Source organism: Cervus canadensis, chromosome 27 (assembly GCF_019320065.1).
Source record: "Cervus canadensis isolate Bull #8, Minnesota chromosome 27, ASM1932006v1, whole genome shotgun sequence".
In the NCBI taxonomy this organism is placed as follows: domain Eukaryota; kingdom Metazoa; phylum Chordata; class Mammalia; order Artiodactyla; family Cervidae; genus Cervus; species Cervus canadensis.
In genome coordinates this window covers 40,454,752-40,468,603 of record NC_057412.1, presented here as the reverse complement: position 1 = coordinate 40,468,603, position 13,852 = coordinate 40,454,752, and the positions used below count along the sequence as shown (strand labels likewise).

General features: G+C 42.0%; 2 protein-coding genes across 4 annotated transcripts in view; both read right to left on the bottom strand.

The window, feature by feature from the left end:
* Positions 1-2,424, bottom strand: part of LOC122428697 (cell cycle control protein 50C) — a 28,493-nt gene extending 26,069 nt beyond the window's left edge. Inside the window, exon 1 of the mRNA XM_043448732.1 lies at positions 321-2,424. The gene's annotated coding sequence lies outside the window, so the exon portion shown is untranslated. The remainder of the gene's footprint in view (positions 1-320) is intronic.
* Positions 2,425-2,559: 135 nt separating this feature from the next.
* CMSS1 (cms1 ribosomal small subunit homolog) overlaps positions 2,560-13,852 on the bottom strand; it is a 372,626-nt gene continuing 361,333 nt past the window's right edge. For all 3 annotated transcript variants that reach the window (XM_043448742.1, XM_043448745.1, XM_043448743.1), the window contains 4 exons: positions 13,032-13,092; positions 12,527-12,614; positions 4,188-4,276; positions 2,560-2,854 (listed from right to left, as the gene is read on the bottom strand). In XM_043448742.1, coding sequence (XP_043304677.1) covers positions 2,771-2,854; positions 4,188-4,276; positions 12,527-12,614; positions 13,032-13,092 — 322 coding nt within the window. In that variant the 3' untranslated portion in view covers positions 2,560-2,770. The remainder of the gene's footprint in view (positions 2,855-4,187; positions 4,277-12,526; positions 12,615-13,031; positions 13,093-13,852) is intronic.

Below are 13,852 nucleotides of genomic sequence, written 5' to 3'. Positions count from 1 at the left end.
ACTATTTGTTTTAATAAGTAAATGTGGTCAAGAACCTTAGTTCAGTAACAGCCTGTGAGATTAGATTAAGTGTGCAGAGTTGGCCTACAAAATATCAGATGTGTTTGCTATCTAGGTACTTGTTTCAACATTGGGTGAGATTACAGTAAACAGGTAACATCTACCTGAGGGGTCATTACGATAACAAATCAAGAACAGTTTTTGTTACACTTTTTATAAAGCAACAAAACCAACCTAACCAAAATCCCAAAGGTGCTTCACAGGAGTACATTAGGATTGCCAGAGAAAGAGAATAGATCTATCACAAAGAATTGGCTCACAGGACCATGGAGGAGGTTGACAAGTCCAAAATCTGGAGAACTGATGTTCCTCAAGTCTGAATTTGAAGGCCAAAAGCTGCTGAAGAACCAGGAAATGGCGGCATGTCAGTTTGAAGGTCATCAGGCAGGAAGAGGTGATGCTTCAGTTGGAAGGCGGAATTCGCTCTTGCTTGGGGGAGGGTCAGCCCCGCAAGGGTTACACTGAGCTATGTATAGCTTGGGCGAATTGTCATTCTGTGGAGGCTTTCTTTCTTTTTCCTCTAATTTGTGGAGTTTGATCCGGGTCCTGCAGAACGGAACTTGCTCCATTAGCCTTGGAATTCCTGTGTGTGGCCTCTAGCCCACAGAGGTGCACAAGCAGCAGGTGGCTGGTGGGAGGAAGCAGGTAATTTGCTGGAGTGTGATTTGCCATGCTGCTAGGCTCGTTTAAAATTTCACAAACTTGAATGTGGAATGCACTAATGGCGTCTGCTTGCTTCATTTTCTCATTTGCTGTATATGCCTGACTGTCCAAACAGATAACCATGGTGTCCTTAAGTGAGTATGGGAGATCTGGGTTTGCCTTCTGGTTCTGCTACTTAAACTAATGTGTCCTTTCTGAGATTCAGTTTCATCATCTAGAAAATACAAATACTAAGACATTTCTTCCAGAATTATTTTAATGACTAAATGATTAAATGTGACGGATTATACATATTTTTCTAAATATATTTTCTAAGGAATGACAACTATATGCAATGTGGGATCCTTGACTGGATCTTGGAATAGAAAAAGGACATCAGTGGGAAAACTGTTAAAAATCCAAATGAAGTCTGTAGTTTAGTTAGTTGTATTGTACCCATGTTGATTTCTTAGTTTTGATAATTGTACTACGTAATTATACAGGATGTTAACATGGGGGGATGCTGGGGGAAGGGAATATGGGAATTCTCTACACTATGTTTGCTACTTTTCTGTAACTGTGAAATTATCTCAAAACAAAGAGCTGAACAGATAAATAGGGTAGTTGTAGTTATACTCTTGTCTTTTATTAGTTTATAAATTGCCGCATGGACTTGCGGCTCTTCCCACCACTACACCCTCCACACTGGGACGAGGCACTGCAGTTGACAAATCTGTCCCACATGTGCTGTCTCATGAAATACTCAGCAATCCTGCAAGGTGGTATTCCCATTTCACAGCTGATGAAACGGAGGCTCAGAGAGGGAAGGGGCTTGCCTGAGGCTGCCCGGATGCTCTTTCCCTTTGTAAGAAAGCCCAGCCCTTAGCAGGTGGCCATTGCTGTGCATCACGACTCTGCACCCTGTTACCAGGCAACAGGTGCTGCTCACCCACTGGTCCGTGCCTCAGTGGGGCCCTGCCCACAAGCAACCAACCTTCAGTGGGTGACCATTAGGGAAGTGACTGAGCCGACAGTCAGCGGGGTGGTGGTCGTCAGGTAGAGTGAGGTGAGAGGCGAGTTCAGGCCTTCTCCGGGAGGCCCTCCAGTTCGGCCAGCCCTGGGCCAGTGGACAGACTAGGGGCTGTGTCCAGCAGGACTCCAGAGCCCTCCCCAGGGCCACTCATGGTCTGGAGGCTGTGGTGAACCTCTCCCCCACCCCTGTCTCTGCTACCGGATAGCAGTGGCCTTCTGCCGGTCGCAGTCTGAGGAACCTGGTCCCACCTGCCACGCCCGCCACCCCGTGTTTGGATGGCCTGAGGAGCCTGAGGGCCAGCTGGGTTGGATGTCTGGCTCCCTCAGCAATGACGGCTGGGCAGGGTGTGGGAACCTGGCTCTGAGGCAGCTGCCAACTAAGATCTGCCTCCTCTTAGCCAGGACCAAGACCCTGAAGGATGATAGCTATTCCTTGGGACCTTGCCCTTTCTTGTCAGAACAAAGAATAACATTTGTTTGGTAGAGATTTATAGGAACATCGTGACCTGATCATGACCTGACCTCAAGAACAAAGGATCTGACACCAAGAAGTCTGCAACAACTAACCACGCTCGTCTCTCACCTTTCCTAGAAAAGGGCTTTGCTGGAAGCTTTCAGTAATTTTGGGGTTCTTAAGGGATAAGCTACCCATCTCCTTGCATGAACCTGTAATAAACCTGTATCTGTTCCAAACTCCCCTGTTTTAGTATTGTTTGGCCTCACTGTGCGTCGGGCATATGGACTTGTGATTTGGTAATACCATCTCTTGTATAGTCACATCAGAGGCCAGCTGGTGAAAGAAAAACTCAGTCTCCTTAACAAAAATCACACACAAGCCAGTGATGCTTTATTACACAAGGGATTTGGCAAAGGACACATTCATTTTGTAAAAGAATCCCCACCTAAGATTCCTAGTGAGCCATCTGGTGATACAGTCAACTTAATAAACAATAGCTGGTATTTACCAAGTGCTTACAATGGGCCAGAGCCATATAAATCCCACCAGGAAAACAGGACTTTTCATTAGGATCCAGATTTAGAAAAGGCCCAGCTTCAAAGATTCTGTCTTGCACAGACTGAGGATTCCCATTTCCAGAAGTTCAAAAACCTCCTTTCTTATCTAAGGGAGGGAAAAGAAGAAAAAAAAAAGTTTAAGATCAAGAGAGGATGAACTTGGTGAATAAATTCAACTATCTGGATCCCCTGGTATTTATGCAGCTGTTATGGCCAGAATCAGGAAGAGCAAAACCTGTATTTTATTCGGGTTTGAAATATTTACATAATTAAAGGAAGAGGAACTACATAAGACATCAGTTTCATGTAGATGTCCTCTTGTTTGTAGCCCTTCAAAATAAACTCTCATAGAAAAAATCTTACACAACGGTGTTTCAAGATATCCAAAGTATGTCTAGACTATACACAGTATTTTAATACAGGTTAACTACTAATAATGACATCATCACAATAAAAATAAGTCTGGGTTAAAAGGGTTTTTGTGAATCCTATTTCTTCCTCATTATTATACTTAGAAAACTAGTGGTGGCTTACTCAGATTTAACATTATAAGCAAAATCATCAAATATGCCCTCATGTGCCTTACATCAAGTTGGTTAAACTGGTTTCAAGAAACCAGTCAGTTCAGGAGACTCTGTGTGTGTGTGTGTGTGTGTGTGTGTGTGTGTGTGTGTGTGTTTGTGTGTGTAGGAAACTCAGTTGCAAGCGTCTTTGATAGTCACTGTCATGATTTATCTCTGGCTGGTGACGGGCAGCCATGTTTGTTACCGCACAACCCTCTTCTCTCCAGCCGCTACTTCTAAGCACCAGGCTAGATGGAAAGATTAGCCCCATGATAACATGGTGGGTGTCAAGTCAATTGTCACATTATGATGATGATGAATCACTTTCATAAATATATAATCAGCTAATGCTGGTCCCACAAAGGTATTCAATCAGTTTGTTAATGCACTGAGACATCAAAAAAATTTCCCCACTCCTCAAAATGTAAATTGCTCATTATGTAAGCAGGCTTTTGGGTATGTGGAGATGCAGGCAATGAGGCAAGTTTGTGCCCCTCACCTCCAAATGCACTTCTAAGGATAAAAAGGCAAAGATGATCATGTCTCTAAAACAAGGCACAGGGAAATACGCCAAGTCCTCCAGACCTTCCTGTTTCCCAAAGGTATAGATGTGGACCCCAGTGGGGCAGAGGCCATTGGGCATTTGATGAAGAACCAAAGCTGATTTCTATGAAACACATGGGAAGGATACAGTTATATGTAAGGGGTGAGATGGCCTCTATGATTGTAGTTACTTCAGAGTTAAAAGAAATCATTTCAAAGGCCAGAATGTGCTGGCTCCCCATGTCAAAGACTTTATTGCTGTATTTGAACTCAAGTTCAAATTGAAAAAAAAAAAGATTAAAGGGAAGTGCTGGATTGCTGGTTACATGGTACCTCGGGAATGTCCATCATCCTTCTCAACTTCTGATCTCTCCAGTTCCAGTCAAAAATCAGAAACTTTAAGGGGTTCAAATGAAGGCCACCTGAAAGAGACAGAGAATTGCTACATTAAAGAACTCATGACATAAGCTTATTAAAAGGATTTTTTATTCCTTTGGTTGCTTTTTTTTTTTTTGGCCTCATTTGTTCTTTTCTCCCCATCCCATCCCCCCAACACTGGCAACTAATCTCTGCACATTAAATGCTGTCCCTGTCTGATGGAAAACAAATGCAGCACTCTGAGACTTGCTCTCCTTATAATCTTATCACTGATTCTCGGGGAAGCTGCTCTTGCTAAGCTTGTGAAATGCTCAAGGGCTGGCAAAGAATCAATCCCAGGCCTCTATTTCACCAAGCCCCAGAGGGTGAAGTCTCATTCCGACAGGAATTTGGTAAGATGTATCCTACAGTTCATGAGTTTGAGTAAACTCCAGGTGTTGGTGATGGACAGGGAGGCCTGGCGTGCTGCAGTCCATGGGATCGCAAATAGTCAGACACGAGTGAGCAACTGAACAGAACTGATCCTACAGTTCAGGGCAGGGACCCCTCAGAGGAGTTGAATCCAGTAGAGTCTGCCTGTCTCTGAAAAGGTGAATCAGCAGAAGGTTGAGGACAGGGTTGGGAGGTTAATTTCAGGCAGAAAAGAGAGTTAAGATGAATGAGCTCTAAAGTCTGCTGTCCTTTGAAAAGACTGGTAAATGACTCATTCCTACTGTCTTCCTATCTATCTAGAGACAATATTGAAAAGTGGGGTGGAAGGGGACCTCAGAGGTTGTTCCTCAGAGGTCCCAGAATTGGACAGTTAGCTTTTCCCCACTCCCTACGTTCTGCCCACTGCCCCCAAGCTGTCACACCTGGAAACGTAAATAACAAAGCCTTCTTTTATCCCACAGCCCTTCCCCTCAATACTGGTTTATTTCAGTAATTTCCTCTCTCCCCAAAGACCTTTTCATGCTTCTTATAACTACATTGCGTCTTATTTAAGACTCTCTCTGTAAATTAAAAATGATATAAATGAAGAAAGACAATGGGTTAATAGCGTTCCCTTAAAAATAATTGACCTGATGGTGGGATAGCAAACAGGTACAGCTTCTCTGGAAGGCAACTGGACATGATGTAACATGAGCTTTAAAATGCTTGGAGTTTGATAAAATAATTCTTCCATTTCAATAAAACACCAGAAACTTAAGCACGGTTACTTAAAAAGATGATAAATGTGTACCCACTTACATGAGCAAAAAAATTAGAAACAACCCAAATATCCTGCCTTAATAGAACTGTTAAACACCCATATAACTTGGAATCAATATCCAAAATATATAAAGAACTGGTACAACTCCATGGCAAAAAAAAAAAAAAAAGAAGATGATTTGATTTAAAAATGGGTGTAGGAACTGAATAGATATTTTTTCCAAAGTAGACATCCAAATGGCCAACAGCTATATAAAAGGAGCTCAACATCACTAACCAACAGGGAAATGCAAATCAAATCCACAATGACCTATCACCTTTCACCTGTGAGAATGACTGTTACCTAAAGACAAGAGATAACAAGTACAGGCATGGATGTGGAGAAAAAGAAACCCATGTGCACTTCTGGGGGGATTGTAAATTTGTGTAGCCATTATGGAAAACAGTATAGAGGTTTCTCTAAAAATTAAAAATAGGACCACCCTATGGCCCAGTAAATCCACTTCTGGGTATATATCCAAAGGAAATGAAATCATTATCTTGAAAAGATATCTGTACCCCCATGTTCATTGCAAAATTACTGCTAATAGCTACAACACAGAAACAACCTAAGTGTCTACTCACTGACAAATGAATGGATAAAGAATGTCAATGTTCTTTGTCACACACACACACACACACACACACATTATTCAGCCATAAAAAGAAAACCCTGCCATTTGTGACAAGATGGGTGATCCTTGATGGCATTAAACTGAGTGCAATAGTCAGACAGAGAAAGACAAATACTGTATTATTTCACTTATATGTTGAGCCTAAAAAAAAAGAAACAAAACCAAAAAATGAACTCATAGCTATAGAGAATAGATTGATGGTGGTTGCCAGGGGTGAGAGGCAGGAAAAAAATAGCTGATGGTGGTCAAAGGGTAAAAACTTCCAGTTATAAGATAAATAAGTGTTGGGAATGTAAAATACAGCATGGTGATTACAGTTAACAACACTACTCTGTACATGTGAACGTTGCTAAAGACAGTAGATCTTAAAAGTTCTCATGACAAGAAAAAAAAAATTGTAACTACGTGAAGTGACTGATGTTAACCAAATGTACTGCAGTAATCATTTCACAGGTATCACATGTACCCATGATAAAAAAACGGAACTATGTGAAGTGCCTGGTGTTAACCTAACTTATTGTAGTAGTCATTTCACAGGTATCACATGTACCCATGATAAAAAAAACGGAACTATGTGAAGTGCCTGGTGTTAACCTAACTTATTGTAGTAGTCATTTCACAGGTAGCACATGCACCCATGATAAAAAAAACGGAACTATGTGAAGTGCCTGGTGTTAACCTAACTTATTGTAGTAGTCATTTCACAGGTATCACATGTACCCATGATAAAAAAACGGAACTATGTGAAGTGCCTGGTGTTAACCTAACTTATTGTAGTAGTCATTTCACAGGTAGCACAGGCACCGATCATGCACACCTCGGCTGATACAATGATACATGTCGATTATATCTCTGCTAAACTGGAAAAAAGCTCAACAGGATATTATGCAGCCACTAAAAATGAAAAAATAAAACTATTTCATGACATGGAAAGTTCTCATGAGATACTGACATATTGAGTGCTGTACTTAGTCATGTCCCACTCTCTGTGACCCCATGAACTGCAGCCCGCCAGGCTCCTCTGTCCAAGGGGATTCTCCAGGCAAGAATACTGGAGTGGGTTGCCATGCCCTCATCCAGGGCATCTTTCCAACCCAGGGATTGAACCCAGGTCTCCCACACTGCAGGTGGATTCTTTATTGTCTGAGCCACCAGGGAAGCATATTAAGTAGAGAAGACAATTATAAAGTTATGATATGCAGTATGATTTCCATTTGTAAAAAGATATAGACAAATGCATAGGAAAAAAGACTGAAAGATATATAATTAATACTAACTGATAAGTGGTATCTCGAAAGTAACTTATTTTTTTCTGTATCTTTTTGCATTTTACAAAGGCTCTTATAATTAGAAAATCCCCTTATTAAATAAAACAATACAATTCTGTCTGTAAGTGTTATGGGATAGCTTTGACGTTTAGAAACTCTCCTTAATATAGCATATATATAAACATCTCAAGTCATAAACAGCTACATAAAATGTGTTATGTGCCATTTGAATTACTTTGTTAAATTTTCAGTTTTTAGAGTGACGGAATTGTTTCTCTTTAAACACTTTGTATATAGCCTAACATCTGTAGTCAATGAATATTAAACCATTGGTTCAGTCAGAATCAGAAGAGTTATTTTCCTTTTATAAAAAAATCAACAGCTCCTTAAATGATTTTTCCACTTCTTAGATGAAGTAAGCTTTCACAGTGAGTTTTCACAACTCTGCAGAACTCTAATTTCAACAATCTGGACAACTGTGTTTTCTCTGTCTCCCTCTCTTTTAAATATTAAATACGGAGAACAGTGACCCTGTTGCCTGGGGTAGGGGTGGGGCGGTGGTGGTGACACGTACAAAGCATGTGGAATCCAGCAAGGGAGAGGTGAGCCTGCGGCTAAGCGGCGGAGAACCACGGAGCATCCCTGGGCCCTCCGGCTGCCCCGCCAGTCTCTCCTGACTCCCTGTCTCCTGGATGGACTATGAGCACCTCTCATCTGCTCTTTCACTTTCAACACCCTCCTGGGGCCACAAGACAAAAACCCAGCCAATCACTGTGCAAGGCCTTCCTCCAAAATCTGACTTGCTTTCCAACGGAAGTACAGGCTACTACAGCCAGTAAAGTCTCCAACCAAGAAAGGCGGTCTCTTTAATAAAAGTAGTAACTAGTATTTGCTGAGTTCCTAAGGGGTGACGCTCACTGTGTTTAGCTTTTTACTGGCATAACATATCCCTCGTTGTTCAGTCGTTCGGTCGTGTCCCACTCTCTGCAACCCCAAGGACTGCAGCACACCAAGCTTTTCTGTCCTTCACCATCTCCTGCAGCTTGCTCAAACTCATGTCCACCGAGTCAGTGATGCCATCCAACCATCCTGTCCTGTCGTCCCCTTCTCCTCCTGCCTTCAATCTTTTCCAGCATCAGGGTCTTTTCTAAGGAGTTGGCTCTTCCCATCAGGTGGCCAAAGTACTGGAGCTTCAGTCTCAGCATCAATCCTTCTAATGAATACTCAGGATTGATCTCCTTTGGGATGGAATGATTGGATCTCCCTGCAATCCAAGGACTCTCAAGAGTCTTATCCAACACCACAGTTCAAAAGCATCAATTCTTCGGTGCTCAGCCTTCTTTATGGTCCAACTCTCACATCCATACATGACTACTGGAAAAACTATAGCTATGACTAGACAAAACTTTGTTGGCAAAGTAATGTCTCTGCTTTTTAGTATGCTATCTAGGTTGGTCATAGCTTTTCTTCCAAGGAGCAAGCGTCTTTTAATTTCATGGCTGCAGTCACCATCTGCAGTGATTTTGGAGCCCCCCCAAATAAAGTCTGCCACTGTTTCCACTGTTTCCCCATCTATTTGCCATGAAGTGATGGGACCGGATGCCATGATCTTAGTTTTTTAAATGTTGAGTTTTAAGCCAGCTTTTTCACTCTCCTCTTTCACTTTTACCAAGAGGCTCTTTAACTCTTCTTCGCTTTCTGCCACAAAGGTGGTGTCATCTGCATATCTAAGGTTATTGACATTTCTCCTGGCAATCTTGATTCCATCTTGTGCTTCATCCAGCCTGGCATTTTGTATGATGTACTCGGCATTTAAGTTAAAACAGGGTGACAATATACAGCCTTGACATACTCCTTTCCCAGTTTGGAACCAGTCTGTTTTCCCAAGTCTGGTTCTAACTGTTGCTTCTTGACTTGCATACAGATTTCTCAGGAGGCAAGTAAGGTAGTCTGGTATTCCCATTTCTTTAAAAAATTTCCACAGTTTGTTGTGATCCACACAGTCAGAGGCTTTAGCATAGTCAATGAAGCAGAAGTAGATGTTTTTCTGGAATTCTCTTGCCTTTTCTATGATCCAACGGATGTTGGCAATTTGATTTCTGGTTCTTTTGCCTTTTCTATTTAAATTCAGCTTGAACATCTGGAAGTTCTTGGTTGAAATACTGTTGAAGCCTGGTTTGGAGAATTTTGAGCATTACTTTGCTAGCATGTGAAATGAGTGCAATTGTGCAGTAGTTTGAACATTCTTTGGCACTGCCTTTCTTTGGGATTGGAATGAAACCTGACCTTTTCCAGTCCTGTGGCCACTGCTGAGTTCTCCAGTCCTGTGGCCACTGCTGAGTTTTCCATATTTGCTGGCATATTGACTGCAGCACTTTAACAGCATCATCTTTTAGGATGTCCTTCCCTGGTGTCTCAGCTGGCAAAGAATCTGCCTGCAATGCAGGAGACCTGGGTTCAATCCCCGGGTTGGGAAGATCCCCTGGAGAAGGGCACGGCTACCCCCTCCAGTATTCCGGCCTGGAGAATTCCATGGACTGTATAGATGTAAAGAGTCAGACACAACTGAGCGACCTTCACTTCTTTTAGGATTTGAAATAGCTCAGCTGGAATTCCATCACCTCCACAAGCTTTGTTCATAGTGATGCTTCCTAAAGCCTACTTGACTTCACACTCCAGGATATCTGGCTCTAGGTGAATGATCATACCTTCGTGGTTATCTGGGTCATGAAGATCTTTTTTGTATATTTCTTCTGTGTATTCTTGCCACCTTTTCTTAATATCTTCTGCTTTTTTAGGTCCATACCATTTCTGTCCTTTATTGTGCCTATCTTTGCATGAGATGTTCCCTTGGTATCTCTAATTTTCTTGAAGAGACCTCCAGTCTTTCCTATTCTATTGTTTTCCTTTATTTCTTTGCATTGTTCACTTAGGAAGGCTTTCTTATCTCTCCTTGCTATTCTTTGGAACTCTGCATTAAGATGGGTGTATCTTTCCTTTTCTCCTTTGCCTTTTGCATCTCTTCTTTTCTCAGCTATTTGTAAGGCCTCCTCAGGCAGCCATTTTGACTTTTTGCATTTCTTTTTCTCGGGGGTGGTTTTGATCACCACTTCCTAAATAAAGTCATGAACCTCTGTCCACAGTTCTTCAGGCACTCTGTTTATCATATCTAATCCCTTGAATCTATTTGTCACATCATAAGAGATTTGATTTAGGTTATTCGTTAATGGCCTAGTGGTTTTCCCTACTTTCTTCAATTGAAGTCTAATTTTGCAATAAGGTGAGTGCATTCACCATCTCTGTCATTCAGATAAAGAAATAGGTTCAGAAATGTTAAGAAACTTGCCAAGTCACAGAGATGGTAGCTGCCAGACCTGGGATGTGCATCCAGAGGCTTCAGTCCCTAGCAGAGGCTCTTCTCGCTGACATTGTATTGCTTACATATTGCCTCCTCTGGATATAGACTGTGTATCTACCTGTCCACTTCTGATTCAGCTGTTCTCTCATTCCTGAATGCTTTTCTCACATCTCCACACTTCAAAGATCCTATCTGAATCCTATCGATACTTCAAATATCAGTTAAAGACTCCTTTCTCTATAAAGCCTTCTTTGCAGATTCAGCTGCGGAAATAACCTCTCCTTCATTTCAACTCATACAGACTCAAGAGCTGGTTTGGCCCTTGGCACTTACTGCTGTCATCCCCATTCTATGTACATTCATCTCTTCAGCCAGATCAGGAGCTCTTTGAAGGGGAAAGGCTCTGGAATCAGGAAGGCCTAGAATGAGAGGGTCTTGGGAGGGGCTACATAACCCTTCCAAGCTGCAGTTTCCTCTCTTAAGAAATAAGCATGCTAGCCTGCAAGGATGCTGTGTGAGACACAGATGTACATAACAGAATTTTGGACTCTGTGGGAGAAGGCGAGGGTGGGATGTTTCGAGAGAACAGCATCGAAACATGTATATTATCTAGGGTGAAACAGATCACCAGCCCAGGCTGGATGCATGAGACAAGCACTCGGGCCTGGTGCACTGGGAAGACCCAGAGGGATCGGCTGGAGAGGGAGGTGGGAGGGGGGATCGGGATGGGGAATACATGTAAATCCATGGCTGATTCATGTCAATGTATGGCAAAAACCACGACAATATTGTAATTAGCCTCCAACTAATAAAAATAAATGAAAAAAAAATGTGGACACATTTCTACTGTAAAAAAAAAAAATGAGATATGTAAGGGTGTTTAGCACAGCACTCAGGACAAGTAGGAATGCAAAAAGTATTTGTTTCCCTCTCCTTGTCTGGGTCTACCAAGATTGCCACTTGTAATTGCACAGACTTCTGCATATAGTGGGTTCGCTTATGCCTGGTTTTCATCTGGCGAGAAATATTAGTATTTTTAGCTCTTTTTTGCTTCCAGGTAAAAGACCATCTCTATACTGAGATACTATGTTGATGAACACATTACTTTTAGACACACAGAAATCAAGGAACAGCTCCAGACAGTTATAAAATGAAGTTTTGAGCAAGTCATTTGGAAATGAGCATTTAAAATAAATACTTTAATCTGTCTGGCAGGTAGAAAAATGTACTAAGCTCATCAGGAGGCCAAAAGGTTTTTAGGCTACTGGCTTTGAGAAAGTCATCAAACTATAAAAACCCACCAGTGGATGCTATCTGGAATACTTTCTGGGTAAAGTACTAAAAGGAAATGAGCTCGTGAGAAGTGTTCTAGAATACTTGAATTTCATCCACAGAAACTGCATTTTCTTTCAACAGATTTTCTATACCAGCCCTCAACTGGAATGGGAGCCTTGGGGAGCCAAGACTCAATTAAGTGAGAGGGAAACACTCAACACAGTAGCTTACAAAGTCCAGAGGCTGCAAACTGGTGTAATAAACTGTGACTCCACCAACCTGCTTAAGGCAATTGGAATGTGAGTATTTAGATGGGCACCTACACTGTCGTTTGCAACAGTCCTTATCATTCCCCACTGCACTAGCTGCTGGCTGCTTTCTCGAGACTAAAGGCTGAGTTTCCAACCCTGAATTAACTAAAAACACAGAGGTCTGGCGTCCCTGCATCACAAACGTGGTTTCCCAGACTCACACAGGGTTAGGCGGATATTCAGCTCTGAGTAGGAGTATCACTACCTCTTTTCATACCTTGTTTGATGAGTTCTTTAATCCTCCCTGGGGTTCCTACACCCAGGTGTACTACACGCTTCTCCAGCAATTTTACCTGCTCCTGGACCTATTTCAAATGGAAGAGAAGAGAGAAAAGAAGAGTCATTGGAAAGTTCAACCACAACCCAATTTTAGAGCATTTAATCTAAAAGCTAAGAAAGTTAAACAGCACAAGGAGCTCCTCCTGTTTAGGGTCAACTTCCAGGGCAAAGGTTAACATCAAGACAGAAGAGAACGTCTCCCTAGAAAACTGGGCAAGCCTCAGCTTCTGGACAGGAGTATCAGAGCACAGAGGACTGGCGACTGCTGTGGGGACAAAGGCAGGGAATGCAAAGAAACCCAGACTGGGTGTTAGATGTGTAAGGGAGGCACCAAGGAGCCAGCTAAGGAGCTAAGGTGAAGCGGCTGAAGTGAACAAACAGGCCTGAAGGGGCCCAGAGGCATCACTTTCACTCCTCACCAGGAACCGCAGGCCCTTGCTTACCTTTATGTGTTTGGCAAATAATTTCATAACTTTGCTGTCTCCTTTGAATGCGGTCATTGACCTAATGAGAAGAAATAGATTGACTCATAAGAAAACTCACTCATTCAGGGCCATGCCAACTACTTATGTCTTACACTTTGATTTATTTAAAAGCATATGCACATTTATGTGTGTATATATGTATATACATATGTGGATATACACACATACACAGAAATCCTGATTTTCAGCCCATCACTGGAACAAAAGTGGGGTGGCCTTTATTCAGGACTGCATCTGGGTTGGCTTTTAACTTTCAGACACAAGGTTAACTTTACTTAGGTTTCCTTGATTACTGAAACATGTGCACTTGCCTTTTACTTGTATTAAAATGAAAACCACAGTCCCAATATGGTATCACTCATGCTAAAAGCTCATGATACTGAACCCAGATTTAATATTTGGTCTAACTACAGTTTCAACTTCTCTCAGAAATGTAATCTTAATCAACCAGTCTGAAATTTCTGGTCAAGCCCCAGCAAGGTAACCTGTTCTGTGAGCCTTTCCAACCCCCAAAGGAAGCTAAAACCTTGCTGCTTCCTCCCCTACCCCAAAAGATGTTTTGGCCTAAAAATAAGTCATTCTGCTCTCCCCTTGCTCCACCATTTTTCCAAAAAACCTTCCACTGTGCACAACCCCTCAGAGTGCCCTTCTAGTAGCTAGATGGGATGCTGCCTGATCCACGAATTGTTGAAAAAGTCGATTTGATCTTTAATTTACTTGGTTGGATTTTGTTTTTTAACACCTTTAATACAAAAGTTCTGTATTTTAGATCCCTGGCA